We start from the raw sequence: 23,343 nt of genomic DNA, 5'->3' as shown, positions 1-23,343 counted from the left end.
TTTTCCAGGCACCAAAACTCTTCACCAAAATAAATAAATAAATACAGGCCACAAAACCTGGAAATGTTGATTTAAAGTTTCATCTTGAAAAGGTCAATTTGATTTCACAAATAAAACATTGCGTTTCAAGCCAAAAAAAAGTTTTTCATTTTTTCATTCTGGGGAGAAAAACTGGAAAAAGAAAACGAACAGAGTTTTATTTTGTATATTTCTGTTCAACCTCCGAACTGAAAACAAGTGTATTTAAAAAAAAGAAAAAGAAGCAAGTTATTCCATTCCCTCTCGCTCACAGAACAGGGGCTGAAGACTGACAGAAGTGAGTGATGGTGAGGAACACACACAATAAACCATAAGGGGTGAAAAATCATCCCTGTCTCTTGCCCACTTATGTGCACACCCCCTCAGTAAGAAAGGGCTCTATTATATGAGAGAACAACATGGAGATTCAAAACATGGTTTATAATCAAGGTACTGAACCACATTTTCTAAAAGAAAATCCCTGTTAGAAAAGAAGATACGTTATATCAGTGGTCACCAACCGGTCAATTAAGATCAGCTGGTCGATCCTGGAGACTCTCCCAGTCGATTGCGATCTCTGGCTGCGCAGCCGCTAAGGCGGCTCCCTGCCTGCTCCAGCCCCACGCTGCTCCCGGAAGTGGCCAGCATGCCCCTGCGGCCTGGGGCGGTGGCAGGGGTCTCCGCACGATGCCCCTCTCTGCAGGCACCGCCCCCGCAGCTCCCATTGTCCAGGAATGGGGAGCTGTGGTCAATAGGAGCTGCGGGAGCGGTGCCTGTCAAGAGGGGCAGTGCCTGTGGTGCCACATGCCCCCCCCCAGCCCAGGGGCTTCAGGAGCGCATTGGCCCCTTCTGGGAACAGCGCTGGCCTTAGCCCTGCTGCACCGCTGACCGGGAGCTGCCCAAGGTAAGTGCCCCCCGGTGGGAGCCTGCACCCCAACCCTCAACCCTGAGCCTCCTCCTGGAGCCAGCACTCCATACCCCCTCCTGCATCGTAAACCCCTGCCCCCCTCCCAGAGCCCCCTTCCAGAGCCAACATCCCGTACCCGCTCCTGCACCCCAACACTCTGCCCCAGCCCAGAGTTCCCTCCCACACTCCAAACCCCTCAGCCCCAGCCCAGAACCCACACCCCCATCCCGAATCCCAACCCCATTCCCCAGCCCAGTGAAAATGAGTGAGAGTGTGGGAGAGCGAGTGAGCAACAGAGAGAGGCGGGGATGGAGTGGGTGGGGCTTTGCAGAAGGGGCGGGGCCTCAGGGAAGGGGTGGGATAGATCCTGGGTTGCACTTACATTCAAAAAGTGATCTTGTCGTAAAAAGGTTGGAGACCACCGCATTATATTTTCCTACCCCATCAAAGGAGAATGTATATTAACTTATTTGACCATTCAAAGAAAATATGTTACCCAAAAACATTCTTCACGCTTTTGCCTATACCAAAACTCCTGATAACTCATTTACCTGCATACCTGTTTTGTCTGTAAGTAAATAGGATATCCTTCCGAGCTGCTCTGGAATAGTGCTGGATCGAACCACTGTCCCAGGAATTTTGGAATCCCTACGGATCATCCAGCTGTAGACTATTTTTCCCATATCCAGGTTCACACGTAAGCTATGTTGGGGAAAAAAAGAACAAAAGGGCTTAAAAAAAAAAACATCTGAGAATATCCCCAAAGAAATGGGATAATAAATTTGCTATAAAACTTTTGGACAACATCATGAGCTACCACAGGAAAGTGCTGTAATAAAAGGATGGTACTTCCATATTAGAATTGAGCAGCACAAAAGGTGTTGAGGGAGAACCACGTATTAGCTCCTGTGACAGCAATGAGAAGTTCAAAGTTGCTAAGGAAAGAAGATATACCGTGAATCGAAACTGGACACACCATCTAAGTAGGGATAAAATGATCAACAACCAAAAAACCAGAGGTTTAAAAGAAAATGGTGGTGGCTTGCTTTCTTCCTCTCACCCCCTTCATTTTTGCTCACCTCTCTTCAGGGAAACAAGGAAGCCTGTAGAGCAAGAGAGGCTGTCCCTGCAATAGGCATTTCTAATTCCTCATTTCTGGAGAGCTCACAAGAAAGTCCAATATTGTAAAATTCTAGATGTGTATGTTAAAGTGTGGCAGAGTAGAAAGCTATACATTTTGCTGGGAAGTGTTAATTGATTGGCTTACCTAATAGGAATGATGTTTGAAAACAGGAGGAGGAATCGTATGATCTGAAGATACCAGCGGCCTGCGAAATGCTGGAGGGCCACCATGACAAGCGAGACCACCACAAGGGCTCCGAACAAGATTTTGGTGAGGCAGTTCACTTCCAAGTCAAATAGGCCAATCTAAGCAAATAAAATAAAATATTTTCTACAGTGTAAATTGAGAGATTAATCCATGTAGTGTTCTCATATTTGGCATGAGCTGCCATCATGCCTTGAAGTGTGCATGCACCCAAAGAGGTAATGGGATTCATGCATACATTTCCAGTGCAGAAATGAATGCAATAAATGAAACAGAGCTCTCGAGATTATGGGGGTGAGGACCCGCAGAAAACTAAAAACAGCAACAGCAAGATTAAGCATTAGTTTTAAATCAACTGACAGTTCCAAGATGTTGTTCATCACCAGACACATTTTCTTCTCTTCATTTAAATCTCTGTACTGTTTTGCATTTCAAAGCAACACTTTCCCCAACTCAACCTTCATGCTTCCAAGCCTTTGGAGGTACAATATCACAAGCACTGGAGTGCTACACACCTGCTGCTGCCACTTTCTAATGCAGGGGTAGGCAACCTATGGCATGCGTGCCAAAGGCCGCACGCAAGCTGATTTTCAGTGGCACTCACACTGTCCGGGTCCTGGCCACCGGTCCGGGGAGCTCTGCATTTTAATTTAATTTTAAATGAAGCATCTTAAACATTTTAAAAACCTTATTTATTTTACATACAACAATAGTTTAGTTCTATATTATAGACTTATGGAAAGAGACCATCTAAAAACATTAAAATGTATTACTGGCATGCGAAACCTTAAATTAGAGTGAATAAATGAAGACTTAGCACACCACTTCTGAAAGGTTGCCGACCCCTGTTCGAATGTAAACTGCCTTTTCAAAAAAGGGTATTTAGAATGATCAACTCTGTTAGCACTTCGGTGAAGAGATTTGAGACGCCTCATATTGTCAGCAACTGGTCACTAACATCCACAGAACTAAACTTAGCTAAGGGACACGATACAACATTGTGCGTGGACAATTTCAATTGTATCTTTATAGTTAAAGCTACTGTGGGTGCAGTCACACTGGTATAAATGTATTTATACCGGTAGAGCTTAAGGCTGCACAATAAGCCAAGCCAGTATAACTGAGTGAACCCTAGGGTTGTACCAATATAATTATTGATAAACAAAGAGTCATTCCCCTAACATACATCGCTATTCTGGTACAAAAAACACTCGTAGACCAGGCTGAGAAAGTAAAGCAGGAAGAGACCACCTATGAGGAGTATCCTAAATTGCACACCGGAAGTCAATCACAATTCAGCTGATGCTGCCCAGTTTACATCGTGGTTAGATGTTTTCTAAGGGTATGTCTTCACTACCCGCTGTATCGGCGGGTAGCAATCGATTTATCTGGGATCGATATATCGCGTCTCGTTAAGACGTGATATATCGATCCCCGAACGCACTCACCGTCGTCTCCGGAACTCCACCAGAGCGAGCGGCGGTAGTGCAGTCGACGGGGGAGCCGCAGCCGTTGATCCCGCGCCGTGTGGACCCCAGGTATTTCGATCCAAGATACTTCAACTTCAGCTACGCTATTCGCGTAGCTCAAGTTGCATATCTTGGATCGATATCCCCCTCCTCCCCCGAGTGTAGACCAGCCCTAAGAGACAGACACTCAACATAATCTCCATGATGAACCTTTACATGGCTGCCCCCATTGATGTTTCATTTTTCTCTGAAACAGCAGGTGTACGCATAGGCATAGTTTGCAGGGGCAGCTCCAGTCAGGCCAATGGGGCTGAGTGTGGTGGGGAGGGGCAATTGCCCCCCTGCCCAAGGCTTGCAGTTTGAGGGGGAGCAATGACCCCTCTGCCCCCACCCCCTCACAAACTACACCCATGGGTGTATGTATCTGCAAGAGATAGAATACTGGGCTAGATCAGGGAGTCTCAGTCTCTTTAATGCTGTGATTGTATGCTAACTCTCTCTCTCTCAACTAGTTATCATCAGATGCACTCCATAAATAATCTTGGTTCACATGGTGCTTTAGAAGAAATAAGGAGTCCATGGGTGCTGCAGAGGAGGTGCCACAGGAACTGGGGTAATGATTTTACAATATTTCTCGTGTCTGAGGAGGACTGATTACTAAGAAGCAAGAAAATCAGTTTACTCAAACATCAGGAGAGGGAATGAATTCACAACCCACAGGTTGAGATCCATTGTACTATGGTGGCCCAATGGTCTCCTATTGTACACCAACGACGAAACGCCGTACCTTACTTCGTGGATTTGAAGTGTTCATGACACTGCGCAGTTCCCTCCCCGTGTAAAGAACAACTCCCACAACTGTGCCTAAATGAAATAAAAAACATGATGTATATTATTCTGGGATGAACAGGTTAAAATATCGGTGCTTTTTTTTTTAATGGTTGGGATGATGCTTGTTCTTAAAAGGTTTATTTTATCCGCAGACTCAATGTGCAGGCACATTTTTAGTAGATTAATTTTAGAAAGCATGGAGAGCACCCACAAAAAAAAAAAAAAAAATCAACTGATTCAAGTACCTGAGATATAAATTGGAGGGGTGGAGAAAACTGATTCTGAATATAAAAATCAGCCCATCTCCCTCCTACAAATGCCAATGCCTGAACCTGGACACGGCACTCCTAATTATCATCATCTGTGCAATTAACTTTTAGGTAACGCAACATAAATTAATCTACTACAGTGCCTAAAAGGATAAGATGCCCCATCCCTATTTTCCTCCCTTAAATTCTTGGTGTGAATTCCCACCCTGTTGCGATCAAAGGAATTGAAAAGCAGGGGTTTCAGTTCACCGCCACCACATAGTTGTACTGTTGCTTAGGTTGCTGGCTCTGGAGGCCACAAACTGTTTATGCCTTTCTGTTGTCCTCAAAAAGCATAAAACAGCCACTTCATTCTAGTGGCCATCCCTGCTAGCTAATGGAAATATAATACAACATTTAAACAGCAATGTGGTTATCTAGTTGTAGAATGTCAGTGTTGCAAGTACATTTTGCAACATGTCAACATTGCTCATTCCTGCCCCAGCACGAACCTCCTGTGGGTGATGGAATACTTAGTAGGACAGACACCCCAAGGACTCATATCCAGTTAGTGTTTCCATAATTTTGGGAGACTGTTGATCAAGTGCATCCAGTTACGTTTTAATTCTGGCCCTGGAAGCCCTCGAGCATCTTTAGCTGGTGCACTTCACAAGTCTGAAGTCACTGTAGCCCTGATGGCAATTTCAGTGAAACAGGACTGTGCAATCCAATGTGTTCGACACACGACCATGAGCCCTGGTGGCTTCCTCTTCCTGTCTCATAAAGATTGCGGAATTATGCCTCTCTCACAGGCCAAGTAATAAGGTAACAGATTTAATGATAAAGTTTATGCACCTATTGACATATATTCACCTTAATAATCTTCTCACACGTTCATATACCTGCACATACAAGTTGTGCAGGGCATATAAACAGCTGCTAGGGCCTATATTTTTAAAGATATTTTGTACAGGTTAGATGCATAGATGACATTCATGCAAATCCATGACTCCAATGTGGCTGTCTCCCTCAATGTGCTGCTTGTCCAAGACTTACTTTGTGGTGCTAAGGCAGAGGTCTCCAAACACAGAAAAACATTTGGGGGGACGCAACTGGGGCCCGGGCCACCCCCCCTGGGTGGGGGGGAGGGAGCGTCACCCAACTCCGCTCCTGACCTTGGCTCTGGCTGCTGGGCTGGGACCCCAGCTGCCAGCCCTTGCTGCCGGCCTCGCACCCAGGACCCCAGCTGCCGGCCTCGATCCCTAGCCCCGCCCGGAGCTATAGCTCCAGCCTCAGCCCCCTTACCTCTGTCAGTGTCTGCCCCTCCCAGAGCTCTGGCCCCCCTCCCAGTGCCAGTTCCGGGGGGAGTGCAAGGTAAAAAGTTTGGGGAGCATTGTGCTAAGGGCTGTGTGGAAGGTAACAGACTAAGGATGACAGAATGATTATCACAACACCATGTTCCATATAGGGCATGCAATAAGACATTCACCACACACAACTTTGCAACTTCAATAACAGGAGCATCCTAATAAAGAAGGCTAAGCTGATCTGCAATTGTTAGCCCAATATTCTTTCGATGGCCTTCCGACTACACTGTCATGGATGAATTACCCATGTCATGAATCAGTATATTTGCAGTGATAAATATTCCTGATTAACTCTACAGCTAAGTTTGATCTTTCTTCTGTGCAACTGTGGAAAAGATGCCAGGTACATTTCTTTTCTACTACCCCAGCTCATCTTTTAAGAATTAGCTTTCCATTTGCACACAGACAGATCCAGAATGCGTGTGAATCAGAGGGGTTTTTTTTCTTCTTCATAAAATAACTGACATCTGGAAGACAATTAAGGGTAGCAGCAGAGTCAGGAAGACTAATAACTTTCTTAAATTAAGAGCTCAATAAATTGAATTCATTGGGTTTGATTTAAAAAAAAACAACCCATTTGAAAAGTCTTTACTAGATTTGGATCGGCAGAAAAACCAAATTTTATCAAACCCTTGGAAAATTAAATTTGTAGTCAGTACTGTCGTTTGTAAGTTCTTTTATCAGAATTGTATTTCTGAGAAACAAAACTGCATGAAGTTGCTATAAGCAGAGCAGTGAAGTTTCATCCAAACAGGAGAATCCACTTCTAGACATAGGACTTGATCCTGCTCCATTCAAGTCAATGCAAAAATTCCAGTAATACTGTATTATGGCAGCATTCTAGAGGCCTCAGAGTGCTAGGCATTGTGCAGACACATGTTAAGAAACAATCACTGGCCTGAACAGTTTACAATATTAACGGAGAGGCACAGGGTGTGAGAAAGGCTGTTACAGTCATTGGGACCAGTCAGAGCTAGGCATAATCACATGAACTAAATAAATGTATTACGTAACTTTAAAACTATATTGTGAATGTTAAACCAGACATATGCCTGCCTATTCCCAGGAAGAGACAGAATCATACTAATTCCTACTATGCAGGAACAGATGGAGCTGCTGGGAGGTGGCAAATATATTTTAATGCAGAAATAAGTAATACACTGAACCATTTCAAAAGGGCTAACAGTGAGTGTATGCCCTACCTCTTAGAAACCAGATTATTCTAGTTGCTCTAAACCCATTGCAGTTTTAATACCTTGCTTTAATTCCTCCCATGCCCATTACTAACCAAGGTTTCAGAGGGCTGCAAACATATTATTTTGAAATAACTTAAGATGTAAAACTAATTCAAACTAAAAATATCCTGGGAAGCATTCTTTAAAAATAAGTCTCTGGAACCAGATGGCAGAAGGTGGCAAGCGCACTAATTCAAATCAGCAGATGGCTGGCTACTCCAAATCTGACAGCCAGCAGCAAGTGGAGTCAGACTCACTCCTACTGCAGCAGCAGACGGACATGCTGCAAAGCTCTGCTTTAACTCAGAAGTGTGTGCTGCACCCATTCTACTAACGAGACAAGGAAATTTTGTTCAGTGTAGAGTCACAAAAGTTAAAATGGGGGAAAGCCTATTAATTTTTCTGAGCAGAACAAAGTTTGAAGGGCAATTTTCACTGGGTACTTGCTCCTAATTGTTGTATGGATATTTGAAATAGACCACATTGTATAAACTATTTAAAAAGCGATTACAATATTTTAAAATGCCATTCTTCTGGGTTGATCCCACAAACATGTATGTACACGTAACTTTGCTCACAGGCATAAGTGACAGACTGGGCTCTCATCTTTGTAGCTTTTTGTACAGCAGGTAGAACAATGGAGCTCCAATCCGGATAGGGGCTTCTGGGAGCTACTGTAAATAATAAGCTCATCAGGTAGATCTGCATGCAGTGTCTCCCACCGTAGTACAAGTGCCTAAACATGACAGCCCATGTGCATATGAGCACATCTGATGGCTCAGAATGGGAAGAGCATAATATTCTCTTGACACACTGAGGGGGGAAATCTGGCCCCACTGAAGTCAAAAGGACTTCTGCCATTGATTTCCATGGGGACATAACTTCACTCCGAGTCTGGTCATGTCATACCAATATTAACAGCTCAGGAAAGACCTCAGAAGACTACATGAATTGGTTAAGAGTTACAGTTTAAATTATCTAGCACACAAGATAAGTAAGCTAGAAATAGAAAAACATATCTGAAGAGGCAAGAGTTACTAGAACAATGGCTTTCCTGCCTCTTGTCTTCTTATTTGGTTTAGGAGATGGACTGAATTGAAAACTTGCTCTGAACGGCCTATTTGGTATTTGAAGCTGCCTGTACTAGTACTTGTGTGTTTGCATTCGGGGGGGGAGGTTAGCTGCCAATCAGTTGACAATTACTGAACTATAAATAAGATTTACTCTACTATATTTGGACAGCTATATTTAATTACCTTTTGACATATCACTGTGACAACATTTATTATATTTTAGCATATTTTAAAGAGAAGGAGCAGGAGAACTGGATGGAAACATTGCAGAAATGAAACACACTTACCTTTCTCTGTTTAAAATCAGGGGGGTGTCAACTGTTCCATTACAAAGAGGAACTTTCTGAAGCTCATATTCCTTCCCATCAGTCACTTTGTGAAGTGTCTCAATACATGGCTAAACACCATACACTGAAACCTCTAAAAACTCAAAAATGTCAATCCTCAAACTGCACTGCAGAATTTCACTCTTCTTCTGACACTCTCTTGTAACCTAAAGGCACCTTAGCTAGTGAAAGAATGAGCCTTTTCTCCTGACAAGCATTTAGAAGAGAACATTGATTCCTCTCATTCCTTGCAACTTTAGTGTGTGTATGTAACAACCCAAAATTTATCACAGAATGCTTTTTATTTATAGAACCACAACCTAGTGGAAGCATTTACCTGGAGATCTTTTATGTTAGCTTCTATTACTAGACTCTATTTGACACCATTTCTGTTACAGATTAGAATGTCAATGTAGCAATTAAGTGCTATTCTGGTAGCAGACACTCAAGAAGCGCCCAAAGGCCCCTGGAATTCCAGTTCCTTCTCATCTATAAATGTCCAAGAGGTAATTAGATGTCAGCTCAGCTCCCTGGAGATGTTAGGACAAGTGGTAAACTTCATTCCAACCGCTAAATTCTCCAACTGACAGAGATGATTATTCCAAATTACAAAAGGATTTTAAAAAATTGCTAACATACTCCTCAAAAAATTACACGTGCTTCCATCTTACCTGATGCAATCACTGTGCTGGCCCAGAGGGTGTTTTCTATGCTTAGGCTTTCATTCACTGGAGGGTCACTGTCTTCCTAAAACGGATACACAAACAGCATTCAAACAGCTTACTAGGTGCGTTCGTGACAGAGAGAGAGGCAAAGGAGGGAAAACTTCCTAAGCTTATGAAAATCCTAAAATCTTAACCTTGCCATCAGATCCTCCTGGTTGGGCTAGAAACACAGTCATTTCACTCTGGGATGAAAGGGTAGGGGCAGGGGAAGTCTACTATTGTGCCTTTTCCTGCACAGGCAGCCCCTCTCCACGTTAGAAGAAGGGCGGCTTGTTTCGCATGACTATTTGAAAGTGATTTGAAATCTTCAACTGGACTATGATGATAGGCACATTCACGGACCATGACATTGGGTATGTTTTTCACCAACGCGATCCACTCACTAATACAAATAACTGACCTTTTTCGGTCTTTTATTGCAAGGTATCAGTGAAATTTCTCCTTTCGCAGTTTAAGCCTCTCAGAAATGCCTGGAAAGCTAAATAAATAATCTGAACCATGCCAGTAAACGACACAGAGCGATCACTATGCTAGATTCAGTGTCCTTTTTTCAGGGATCAGGATATTAACTCTAGCATGCTTTATCTTTGCATTACAGTGTGTTGCGTGAATTAAGGCCTTTTTAGGGCTCACATAAAATTGCTTCTCTATTTGGATAGTCCAAGGGGATCTACAAACCTCCCAAGCTCTGTAGCTGCCCAAGCTGCTCCCTATTCCATGAAAATACTACCTCCTGTAAAGCCAATCAAGGGATCTCCTCAGCAGCTATGGGATGACGAGATCACAGTCTATCACTTTAAAATAAACAAATGTTGGCAAGCAATTCAGAAAATGACCTAAAAAATCTCAGGTCTTGTACCAAGCTGCCTATGCTCCTTCAAGCAGGAAGGGAAGAGGATCTTAAAAGTAAGGAACCCACATATAACATGCATTCATCAAAATCCCCTTTCTCCAGGGAGCAGGGGAAGAAGCCTTTGGGCCCAAACACTCATTGCATCTCTTCTCATTTCCCCCACACCCCATAGTAATAGACAGTTTAATTTTTTTTTAATGTTACATTCTCAGGGACCTTGGGCCAGAACAGAGTATTGGAGGTGCACATCTATTAGGTCACATTAACTCCCACCGACCGTCTGTCCCTGAGAAGGGAGAACCAACCAACCCAGAATAGGAGTTGATGGCCATTGGCTTATTTACCTAAAGTCTTCTGTCCCCATACAGCTCCGAATGGCAGAGATTTTTTCATTCTTTGACCTCTTGTGCGGTGGGCCAGCCTCCCCAGGTGAGCTTATTTTACAGCACCATGTTGAACCCAAATGGCCACAACTAATTCCATCTGGATAAGACCCTTAATGCTGAGTGGCCTGTTATCTTTTGTTTCTAAGGCAAACTCTTCATGAACTATAAAGCTTTAGATTTTATTTAAAACATGGGTGCATATTATTTAGAAGAGGGAAGGATCCCTATTAACCTATTTGACTTTAGTATTTTTGTATAGGGCCGAGCAACATTTCAGCATTTCTCCTGAAGCAATTTGAAAGTCACTTCCAAGATCCAAAATGCTTTTCAAAAGGTCTGTGTGGCAAACACTTATATACAAGGCTTAAAACATATCAGTAGACTTACTCTGGTGAAGGTCCCCACAAAATTATGTATGTCAATATTGGGCTCTTCTGCATACACATAGGATCGGATTTGAAGAAGGTCCTAAAGAATAGACATGTTATGGCAGCAGTTAAAACATGATTATCCCACAATATACAAAGCCTTTAAGCCTCCAATTATTTTATGAATAACATTTCTTTAAGCAAATCAAAAAAGACACTCAGTGTACTCATACGGAAAATCTCTCAGCTGATGAAGACAGAGTAGAATCATTACAATAACTTCAGCAGAATGGTGTTGCCACAGTTAAGAGTTCCTCAAATGGAAATGTGCAGAGACTGCTTGGAGTTCTTTGACAGTTGGTGGATTATAAAGGACATTTCAGGCTGAATAATCAGGTTAACTTATGATACGTCTACCAGGTTGTGGAATAGCCGGCCAAGGGAAACAGTGAAAATCCTTCAGAGCTTTGGACATTTAGATTATGTCTACACAGCAGATAAGAGGGCTCTTCTCAGGGCGGGTAGACAGACATGCTCTTGCTTGGCTCAAGCTAGCATGCTAAAAGTAACAGCCTGGATGCGGCAACGTGGGCAGCAGCTGGGGCTAGCTATCCAAATAAAGGGAGTTGGGCAAGTTTGTACTCAAGTGGCTAGCCCAAACCACCGGCCATGCCATCACAGCCACACTGCAATTATTAGGGTGCTAGCTGGAGTGGAACTAGCGTATGTTTGTCCACCAGTACTGGGAAGCACCCTCCCATCTGCTGTGTAGACATATCCTGAGTTCAAGACACTAACATGTATAATAGGAAACAGTTCCCACAGTGGCAGGGAGATAGATGTGCCAATACTGCAAGTCATTTTGACTACTAACTTATATAAGTATATGGAGTCTTAGATCTTTGCTGAAGAATTTTCCTGATTCTAGGGTTTTGGGAACAAAAAAATATTTATTACAGCTGGCACATTGGCAAAACAGAGGCACACTCAGCTGACTTGTTTTGTTTCTTATAACATATGCACACACACAGACATAAACACACACAGTTCTGCAGTGAGAGAATTTGGGAAGACACATAGCATTCAATGGTTATATACTTAGTTCAGATGGCAAAGAGGAATAACCATGATCTAAACTCTCCTTTTATGAAGGTAAGCAATGGCTTAAGTGGCAGGAAAAGTGCCATTCTAAGGTCACATGATTTGTTCTCTTGTAGTACAGTAGAGTTCAATGAACAGAAAGGGGAGTATTTGAGAAAGCAGGAAGTGCACTGTCATCAAGGAAATGAACCTTTCTATAATAAATTACTGGTAGGTGACTTTCATATACACCATGCCCCATTTGATTGGCTCCTATTTCAAGGCAGTTCTTTGGATGCTAGCTCAGTAATTCTATTTAAGTTTTCCATAGGGATCCATCAATATAGTATCTAAACAATATTAACCTGTCTGTTGAAGTACCCAGTTGAATTCATGAAGTCTTCTGCTATTCTCTCTTCCCTGGCAAAAGGAAGTTCTAATTGTCATTCCTCCTCAGCTGCCAAACTTGCCTCAAAACTGCATAAGGCATGTTGAGAGCAATACTTCATGCTGCACAAGTGGTTACTGTACACCTTATGGGGTATATTTTAACCATAGATCAATGGATTACTAGGAGTACATTTCAAACAGAAGTTAGGTGAATGCCATTTGTACCCAAATCTATCTCTTCCAATACCACTTTATGGTCTCTTGAACATAACACAGTCTATATACCACTACTTGTGCTTTAATTTGTCAGTTTCCTCTATTTTTCAAAATCCCAGAGCCCTAACCAGCTGGGAAGTGAGAATTGGAATAATAAAAATTACATTAAATCCTTCCCCCTCCATCTCCCCCCATCAAAAAAACAGAAAAAAACAACCAAACAAAAAATCAAGCAACCATGATCTTGTGGAAGAATGGATTTTACCCTCCCCCCCATCATAGCGCAAATATTGGCAGGAGGATCAAGTGTGCAAATAATTTTCTACGTCTTCAATTCTGATTCCAAAATGACAATTATTTTGCCTTCTGTGAAAGCCAGACAGAACACACATTTTTCCCTTTTTGGCAGATTACATACACTTTCAATTGTTCATGACACACTGAGAAACAGTTAATTCAAAAAAATCTTTTACTAGGAAACTACCTACAGAAGCGGTGGGTAATCTCTGAGTGCAGGCAACTGGCAGTCGCAGCTTCCAGTCTGTTTCACCATCTAGCTGATCAGTCCGGAGGAAGCAAGATCCTGCGGATGTTCAACATTTTTCTTTTTAATTTCTTTTTAATTCTATCATAAGTACATATACAGTTCATGGAATTAGTTCCTGAGATAGGACACATTTTTTTCTATGAAAACACCAGCTGATTAAGAGTAACCTTTCTGAGGAATTTAGATGAAAAGTTTCTTGAGACCCCAGCTATTTAAGTAAGCCAAGACTAAGGAAACAAACAAACAAATCAAACTTTCAATTAAGTTATATGAAGGGAACAAATCAAAGTAAAAAAAATAAATATAATTTTAGTCAGAGACATTTGGATACAGTGCTGGATGACAGGTAAGGCGTATACAACCGTACGTATGTTAAGGCTGTTTTGAGTTACAAATGCTACGGGTCTGGCAACAATTTCAATGGACACAAAAAGAAATGAGTATGACTGTTTTAAAAGAATAGTGCTCCTGGCAACTGTTCATTTAATAAACCATATTACAGACGCACAATGGGGGTCCCTAAGGCATGGAAGCCATGTTATCGTGAAGAGTCAAGCACTCCTTTCCTTTTATACTACAGAATACAGTAAATCAATGTACTCGATCGGTAAGACATATTCAACCTATTTTCTAAGCCCTCTGATTAAACATTTACCCAAACTATCCTGCATCTCAGCAGGACAAAGCTGAATGGCAATTCTACCCACATAGCTAATTCTCCATGTAATGAAAGCAAGTGTGTGATTTCACTAACTATGACTCAACCTAAAGGTCAACTGTCTATATCCTTTAATTTTCAAAAACTATCAGAATATAACAAACAAAAACAACACAAAATAGCCAGTCCATCAAGTGTTTGCGGTCGTCTGCTTCCCTAACTCTAAAACTGTATCATTTCTGTTACATTTTCAAATGATGATCTTTTCCAAATAACCAGTGAAAGGTTAATGGTTATTTTCACAATTAGTTCCAGATGTTTACCATTCTTTTCTGACGTCCTCAGGAAGATCATGTCAGCAGGGACCCGCTGGTTCTGTTACAAAAAGAAAGGCTGTTATTGTGCATAGGTGGATTCACATTTGTGTACCCCTACCCCCATAGCATAAAACAAAGGTTTTTTTAAAAAGAATATTTAATTCTTTGTCCAGTTGGGGTTCAGGATTTATTTTATTTTGAATCCTAAAACAGGATCTCTTCCCTCCACATGTGCTAGTTCACTGCAGAAATCCAAAGACAAAGGTATTAGGAGCCAGCTCCCATCGATTTCACTGGGAGCTGGCTCAGGCTCTAGGTTTTCAAAGAACTCATCCATTCGCTCTGGAGCTTCTCAAACAATCCAGCATTAGAAGCTTAAAGCCTGTACTGGTTTCCTTCCAAGAAGCCCTATGTTAGTAAAAAGACACATGCATGTGCTTTCTTCTCTACAGGCTCTGTTTAGCCCTCATCTGTACAAGATGTTTGTTATATTACTGCTGATAGACATCTGCAGAAACAGAAAGTGGAAGTCCGTGAAAATCATCCTCTGAACAAAGGGGTAAGTTGATACAGGGTCATCTGAGGTCATATAAAGTACATAGTTTTCTAGGTTTTCAATTTCCAGTCAACTACAGATACTTACAATATTGTGCAAGGGACATCCATCAAGCTTCATACGGGGATAATGTATTTGCACATGCAATGTAGGTACCTGTTCAGGGCAAGTGGGTCCTGGTGTATCCAAACACTCGGTTACAAGCATTTGTGTGTGCATGTGCACATTTTGTTGATGCACTTGGATCAAGAATTTGGTCTACTACAGATGGAGGACCATGTGGGGTTTTTATCTTGTCATGCAGAGGTAAGTGGGAACCTCAGATCATAGGGTTTCAAAGAGAAATTTGTTCCAGAAACTTTATTGAGAATTATTTAATACAGTATAAAATTACGGAAAAGGGAATATTACTAGGAGAGATGATTAAAGATCATCACTAAAATCAAGAATTCGATTTTAGCCATTGTAAAAAAAACAGTGACATGACAGATTTTAGTGAAATGTTCATATTGATTGTGTGAGAAAAGTATTTTACAAACTAATCCACCCACCCCCACATAGACACAATTAATACAAATCCACACAAACCTTTTCAACGATGATAAGGTCCCCTACTTGGATATTAGAACTCTTCACCTTCACAGTTCCTGCAGAAGTGAAACAAACTTCAGTAAATTACAACCTTTTCAGCAAAAGATACAGTATAAATACACAGCTGAGCAGAATCTTTAGCAAAAGGTCCATCAAAGCTATACTGGAAACTGTTTGGGAATACTTTAAATTTGTTATTTTGGAGGTGGCCAGTAACAATTCTATAACACACAGAGCTGGTCTATACTACTTCTACCTGATGCTTTAGTTAAAGTGGTAGAGGCCTATGCTTTGGTGCTGGAGATCTGAGGTTCAACCCCCAGTAATGACCCAGCAGGGTGAAGTCATTCCATTATTTTTTATAGTGCTTAGCATCCATGAATTTAAAAATGCTTTCAAAACTTGTTAGGCAGACTGTGGTGCAATGAGAATGTAACAGGGAGCAATGAATTTCTGGTGTTTCTTTTCAGCGAAGCAAGTGGAAAATTGAGGCTTACATCTTCAATATAATACCTGACCACAATAATTAAAACAGACACGTCAACCTTAACTCACGGTTAATTTCCTTTTTGTACTGCAACCTTATAGCAGGCCAAATTCTGCAGTCATTCCTTTGTGACAACGAGAGCTTTGTCTGAATAAACACTATAAGATATGCCCCCTCACAAGAGCTTCTATTGCCTTGCAGTTGTCAAGCATTTTTACCTGTTGTTTTAAACCAGAGAATTAATTTAACAATTGGCTAGTAATTTTAAATCATTAGCCAGTTCTAGATTTGGCTTCTCATGGTGACTAGTGATTTATTATCAGTTAATTTGAACTCTGCTTTATGTGGCTGCCTGCTATACTCAACAAAAGCCTCTTTAATCTGTTGTGGTTTGGGTAGAAGGGGGGGAGACTCCGTGGGAGTTCATGCCAGGCAGAACTGCAGCATGGACAACACTCCTACTGTAATTTGCAATTCATTGGCTAACTGGCCAGCTACCAGCTCAGAAAGGGGGTGAAAAAAAAAAAAGGGGGGGGGGGGGGAAAAAAAAAAAAGGAAATTAGCACAAAGCACAAAGGTCACTGGGATTTTACTGCTGGCACTCCCTTCATTAGCATCCCTCTCAGGATATGCTTCAGTGTTTCTGCTCCAAATTAACAATGAAAGCCATTCTAAGCTGCAGGGCAGCCTGCTGCTTTGGTGACACACTGTGTCCCGAACAACATGCCTCATCACTGCTGCTAATAAACGCAGACTTCCTTACCTGCTTTAATTATTGCTACAAATTATAAGCAGTCAAGGTCCATTTACAAATATTTTGTAGGTCTTCACAGAACTTGAGCTTTGGCTCATGAGAATTTAATTAGCTAAGGTAAACAAAATGAATATTGGGCTACTGAATCGATAGCTAGTAGGGCAGGCAGCATACCCAGGGATTAGAGTCCATTGCCTTCCATGGAGAGGCTTAAAGGAAATGCAGCACTTCAAAAACATCACTTCTAGCCCCCTTCTGTATGTCCTATACAACACGATACATTAGGACACTAAAATGGTCTGGCAGGTAACATCTCTTTCCTCCTCATATGGTCATTCATGGAATAATAGAACACACTGGTGAAGACTCTACTGTACGGGGAAGGAAATCCTAGGCACTTCTTCCTCGTAGCCACAGAGGTTCCCAAACCATGGTGCACAGAGCACTGAGTGGGGGGTATGTGAAGAACTGGGTGGTCAGAGTGTGCTGGCCCCTCATTTCCAGCTTCTAAATTTAACTGCAAGTAATTTAAAATACTTGACATACTCTCCTAGCATCACTTTTCCATGTGAGCCACAGGGATGTTAGGCAATCATGAGTAGGAGGGGAAATGGTCTGTGGCATTGCAAATGGAGAGGAAGTGTTAATGAGACAAGCTGAATTAAAACACGGTTCACACTAGGAAAAAGTTTGAAAACCCCTGGACATCACCACCTTGTAACTTCCATCACATTCATAAAAAGCTTTATGGACCCTCATACATCAGCGTCTGGGAAATGGCAATACAATCTACTACAAGTAAATACACCTTGGTCATTATTCATGGTCTCGTCCCATAAGCATCTCAATGTTGACACTTTTAAGGAAAAAGGGACAGATGACAGAAATATCTTTCTAACTAATCTGCACTCTCTAAAGGAGCCTGTTGCATGAAATACACCCTCTCCCTTTTAACTAGCAAAGCTAATTTTCTTTACCAACCAAATTCATGGCCCCTCATGGATGACATCTTATGGCAAACACCATATGTCACACTAAGAAGACAGGACCAGATGTTTCCTTTGACTCAGGACTCCCATAAAGCAATTTACTAAAATTAGTTTTATTTTAATCTTGGGAATTCTGTTTGTTTTTAAATCAGCTACTGAATACGGGAATTTGCTTATGCACATTTGAGATACCCAATAACACAAATGCTTCAATATCATTCTTAGTATTTTTCTACTATTGTAAAAAATAAGATACTTTTATATAAAATATGGATGCTTTTATAAATGCATGAAACAGTATTGTTCTTTGACAAGCAGCAATGTACATGGGTTTTTAAAACAATCCAGATTTAACAAGGATTAAATTAAAAATACTTTAAATGTTATGTTTTAAGGCCTCCATTTTCTGAAGTTCATTAGAATGCTTAACACAAAATTCAGATCACAAAATCCTGCTCCATTAAGTTACATGAGGGTTTGGTTTTTTTAAATGGTATTTGTTTCATTCTTAAAATGTGAGACAGGTGTTGTTCCGTTTTCCTGAAACAAAGGAATGTGTATGTCCCTTCTTGTATACAAAAACAAATATCATTCCCTCAAGTTTCTTGGTATTAGCTTTTGATGTGCCCTGAAACATGCTATTTGTGTCCGACAAAAGACAGAAAACGTGCATGCTAGTGTGGAAATATTTCACTCCACCATGCAGCTATGGGCTTTTGAATTTCCACCAGATCTGCAGTGTGATAAACGCACCATTATACAGATTATTTAAAGTGTCAAACATACCAGCAAGAGGAAATGTCTCTTACTACCATATAAGGGCCTCTATGGAGATTTCATGTGGGATTTCCACAGCCTTTATCACAGCAGAGATCAAAACGCTCTTCATTCGGAATTAAAAGTTGAAGCCAAATGTTCATGAAAACAAGTCAAATGCACCCTAGAATCAGAAATAGCTTTTTTCTTTTATCCATTCCATTAAGCTTTTGGCTTCTACAGCCTAACACTATATCAACTGTGGAGCATGGCAGAGAGGGGTTGGGAAAAGATTGTTTTTATATGGCTGGTAAATGCCAGTGATCTGTATCTTAAGGAGCACCCCCTCGGTAGGAGTTCCTTTCACATTTCTTACTATTTGTGTAGTTCCTCTATTATGCTCTGTTGCCCAGGGAAGGGAAGGGAAAAAAGTGAGAGGAAACCAGAACAATCCTGGAATTGTAAGCAAAGACCTAGCTCTCTATCAAGCAAAAACCCTGCCTGCAGATTTTATAACAAAAGTGGTCCTGTAGGTTTGTAATAAGGGATTGAAATGGGATTGTTGTCCATTACAACCCAAACAACTGTCCTGTAAAACATTACTGACACTTAAACTTTCGAGAAGTTTGCTGATTTTTAACTAAAATATTGAAGGGATCAAAGAGGTAACAGCAGCAACCCATTAAAAAAAGGCAAAATAGGCTCAGTAATAATTGCTCTCTTATGCAGAATAAAGGATACAGCCCTCTAGAGTAAGGAAATTATTCATTTATTCTTAGCCCAGTACTGGAGTTTGGCTACTATATTCCAAATAAGAAGTGATCCAAAGAGGATTCTCCCTTTTTCACTATCAAGAAAGCAGCTTATTGAATCTTAAAGAGGTTATCCAAAAGGACGCATTAGAAAAATCGGTGAACAGGAGCAAAACTGCAAATAATTGCAAACTGCCAAAGGTGTTGCAGTAGGACTTGCTGGTGAGCTCTTTGTGTTTGATTGGTGAAATAAGTTGTGTTTGGAAGCGCATGAAAAAGAGACTGTTCAAGTGAACAGAAAACCCAGATCTCTGCAGAGAAGGAACTGGCAGGATTCAAAGCAGGAGAAAGATGCACAGAAGACGACAAGATGATGCTAATTCAGGGAAGCACCTAAGCCTCTTTTCAAATCCATCCCTATTCAGGAAAGCACATAAGCATGTGCTTAAGTCTCACTGACGAAGGACATGTCTCCACTACCATTTATGTCGCTCAGGGGGTCTGAAGGGAAAAAAACAAAAAAAACCACACCCCTGAGCAACACAAGTTTCGCCTGCATAAGTGATATTGTGCACAGCACTAAGTCAGGGAGAAGAGATTCTGTCGCTGACATAGCTACCATTGCTCGTTGGTTCAATTACGTCGACAGGAGAGCTCTCTCCCATCAGCAAAGAGCAGCTACACGAGAGATCTTACAACAGTGCAGCGGCATCGGTACAGCTCTGCCGCTTTAATATCTCACGTGTTAATGTTCATGCTTAACTCTGACTAAGCTGTCTAGATTTGTGCCCACGGGGCAGTGGGGAGAAGAGAGAAAAACTACACGAGTTCTAGATTTTGTAGCAATTTAGAGACATTCATTCAACAGCAGAGATAAGAATATTCATCAGGAAATTATAATGAGAAATTAGTTCTGCCACACTTATTCCTCAAGTATAGCTGTGTTGAGTTTCACTCCTTATTCTCCCTCTCTCATGCTGATGGCCATCTATAGGGGTGAAATTGTCCTGAATTAAAAAACACATGTCAACCTTTTAAAAGCCTTTAAGTCACTGGTACTGTCTCCTCGACTGCCCTTGTCAATGTGATACCCTCTTGTTATTTGTATGGTGATAGTACCTTGAAGTCCCAGTCATTGGCCACGCCCTATCGTGCTAGCTGCTGTAGAAACATATCCAAAAAACAATCCTTGCACCAAACAGCTTACAATTTAAGTATCTGGAGTTTTGGTAAATTAACCCAAATTAATTAATTAAAATTAATGGTAATAAGACTATTACTATGCTATTGGTGACTTTCATACACCTGGGGCCTGATCGTCTGAGGTCACTGGTGGCTGACAATTAAGCCCCTGAAAGTTGCTCGCTTCCATTCCTACTGTGTGAAATGTTTTAACTCTTTCCCAAAAATTGTTATACAAATACTTATTTTAAAAGTTGAGATAATCACTACTAATGTGCCCACTGAACATTTGAGCCTTACAATAAATAGAACAGAATATAGAAAGAGAGCATCATGAAACTGACTGGGCTACTGTATTATTGTTACCTTACCAAATATATTTTAAAAAATTAATGAAATGGCTTGTATTATATGCTAGTGTCCAGCTGCCCATCCCACTCAGTTTCTTTCAAGAATTAGTGAAGTTAAGGAGGAAGGGAGGGAAAAATCATTCATGGGAAACGTAATTGCAATATGAAAAGAACTAAGAAAAGGTCAGGCCCCTTATAGATCAATGAATAGAACACAGAAGGCAACTCTTTTATACCTTTAAATAGATGTAGTAAACCGCTCTTTGATGGGACTTTTGCTGGTTGCCAAGCATTTTAAATGTTGTAGTGAGAACATGTTATTAAGAGGGGATTTAATATTCAGCAACTGCAATGGCTTATTCCACAGCAGCCTCACAGTTCCTGGCCTGTGAAGTATACATAATCTTAAGCAATTACATGCAAAAGAAGGCTTGTTCTCAAAACTGCAAAATGTTCATAGCATGAATCACACATGCAGCTTGTTTTACATACATGCTCAGATCACTGCACCTTAAAATTGAGAGGCTACATATTTTATATCAAAGAGGACTGAACCCCAAAAAAGAAGCTACTTAATTTCAGCTCACTCCCATTAAAAAAAAAAAATGCTCCTGTCATCATTGGGCAGCACTGCTAGCTATGCCATGGTTAAAACTATTATTCTTCAGTTAAAGTGGGATTTACACTTCTTTGTTAGGCATAATATATATAAAGATCTGAATCAAAAAAATCACACCACTAATACTTAGGGTACAGAATAAATTTTTGAGAAAGTCTGAAGTGAATCTATCCTATAGTTTAACTGTCTGGAAATGACCCTATTAACATTTTTGATCTAGTGTCTATTTTATTTTTGGCTTATAAATGACTTTATAAGTCATTTCTGAACTACTTTTCTGAACTACTCAGAGTTCAAGGGAGGGGCAGCTAAACAAAATATATTAAAAAAGTTATTAGCAATATCCCTTCTTAATATTTCTGTTGCTGTCGTGAAAACCACAATCAAAAATATGAGTTGAATGTCAACATGTAATATTTTGCACAACAAAGCACTGGCGTGTAACACACTAAGATGTGAGCTTTTTGGCAAAGAGGGTCAGGTGGTGGCAGCAGGATTATGGAAGTGCGTGCCCAGGAGAGCCAGGTAGAAACTGGAATTTGGCACATACCCAGATGACATATCCTAAGATAGGCAAGAGCAGAGTTCTTCTACTCCTCCTACACACTTCAGAGAGGAGAGCATGACATCATACTTTTCTCTACACAATCTCCAAGGAGCTTGGTGCAAAGTATTTTCTACCCCACTCTGAGTTATGCTTTCAGGGCTCCATTTCTTTCATACGATCACAAACACGTACACAAAAATTAGAGTTCAGGCTGTTTAACTCTTCCGCAAAATAAGTAATGACATTATTACCATTAAAAAAATGTAAGCATAAAAAAAACAACCCAACTGGAAATAATGAAATAGCTTACATACATTTTATTACCCCTTCTCACACATCTGGTTTAAAGATAATATTAACATCTGAAAAGTCACCTTATGTGTTACAGTCACCTTAACGCTGACATATACACTTATGAACTCCTTCAGCACTTAGGTCACTAATTATATACGCGACATAGTTATAAGAAGAATATAATTAGTGATGCATATGTTGAAAGAGTTCCTAAGTATGTATAGAAGAGTCACAGCTAAGGTAACATGTAAGGTGAATTTTCATGTCATAGTCAAGTGCATGTATAAAGCGTTGGGGTAATAGTGGATGTGTATGTAAATTATCTTAACTAGTTACACTGTGTCCTTGCCCCTGGATCATGCTGAACCAACCCCCTCCCACCCTCATCTGTTGCATCTACCTTTGACTAGCTGGTGTCTGGAAAGTTTTTTAAGCCAAGACAAGGTTATTAGAACGTTTAAGTAAATAACTGCCACCAATAATCTGCAGTTTTCTTTCTTTCTTTAGTTATTAATGGTTATGCGCTTGTTGTGTATTTTGTATCTGGGTTATATTTACTTCAGCAACCTTATTAGATATTGATTTGTGAAAATCTTTCACTGCACACAGCAGAGCACATTATTTCCTTCCACACAAGTGACAAGCAAGGAAGTGTACCTGGAAAGCAAAAGTATTATTGAAAGACTCATGCATGACTACTCATGTGAATAAAATACAATTTTGAACCCCCACGATAGCTACCAAAGGCCTAGTTTTGCCTTCATTCCATCTACAATCTACTTCCTGCACTTGGATCTCCCTCCCTCTCCTTGGCCACTGAGGGACTTCCCTTCCTTTAAAAGAACACTGCTCCCATGAGGCCATTCACTGATAATCAGGCAATTAAAGGATCTATAGTAGAGGAGGGACAAGGATACTTTGCTTTATTTTGCAAAAGCAAACTCCAAGGTGATTCAGTTCCAGGTTCCATTTTCTCCAACATGCCATGGTACCACAAAGACAAGGCCAGGGCACAGGTTTTACAATGGGCTGGGATTTAGGCCTATCAGTTTTCAAGAGCCTGATCTGCGAAAGTTCAACCTACATCCAACGTTTGCCTGGACTGGTGTGTCTGTGTGTAATTTA

The 23,343-nt window shown here is 40.9% G+C and overlaps 1 protein-coding gene across 1 annotated transcript in view; it reads right to left on the bottom strand.

Annotated features, from left to right (window-relative positions):
• ATP9A (ATPase phospholipid transporting 9A (putative)) overlaps window positions 1–23,343 on the bottom strand; it is a 90,489-nt gene that overhangs the window by 44,374 nt on the left and 22,772 nt on the right. The window contains exons 5-12 of the mRNA XM_034786648.1: window positions 15,486–15,544; window positions 14,348–14,399; window positions 13,308–13,402; window positions 11,153–11,233; window positions 9,473–9,548; window positions 4,509–4,585; window positions 2,193–2,353; window positions 1,485–1,627 (exon numbers count right to left, since the gene is read on the bottom strand). Coding sequence (XP_034642539.1) covers window positions 1,485–1,627; window positions 2,193–2,353; window positions 4,509–4,585; window positions 9,473–9,548; window positions 11,153–11,233; window positions 13,308–13,402; window positions 14,348–14,399; window positions 15,486–15,544 — 744 coding nt within the window. The remainder of the gene's footprint in view (window positions 1–1,484; window positions 1,628–2,192; window positions 2,354–4,508; window positions 4,586–9,472; window positions 9,549–11,152; window positions 11,234–13,307; window positions 13,403–14,347; window positions 14,400–15,485; window positions 15,545–23,343) is intronic.

This window comes from Trachemys scripta, chromosome 12 (genome assembly GCF_013100865.1).
Source record: "Trachemys scripta elegans isolate TJP31775 chromosome 12, CAS_Tse_1.0, whole genome shotgun sequence".
In the NCBI taxonomy this organism is placed as follows: domain Eukaryota; kingdom Metazoa; phylum Chordata; order Testudines; family Emydidae; genus Trachemys; species Trachemys scripta.
Note: the sequence above shows the minus strand (reverse complement) of the source record. Positions and strands in the feature narration are given on the sequence as shown.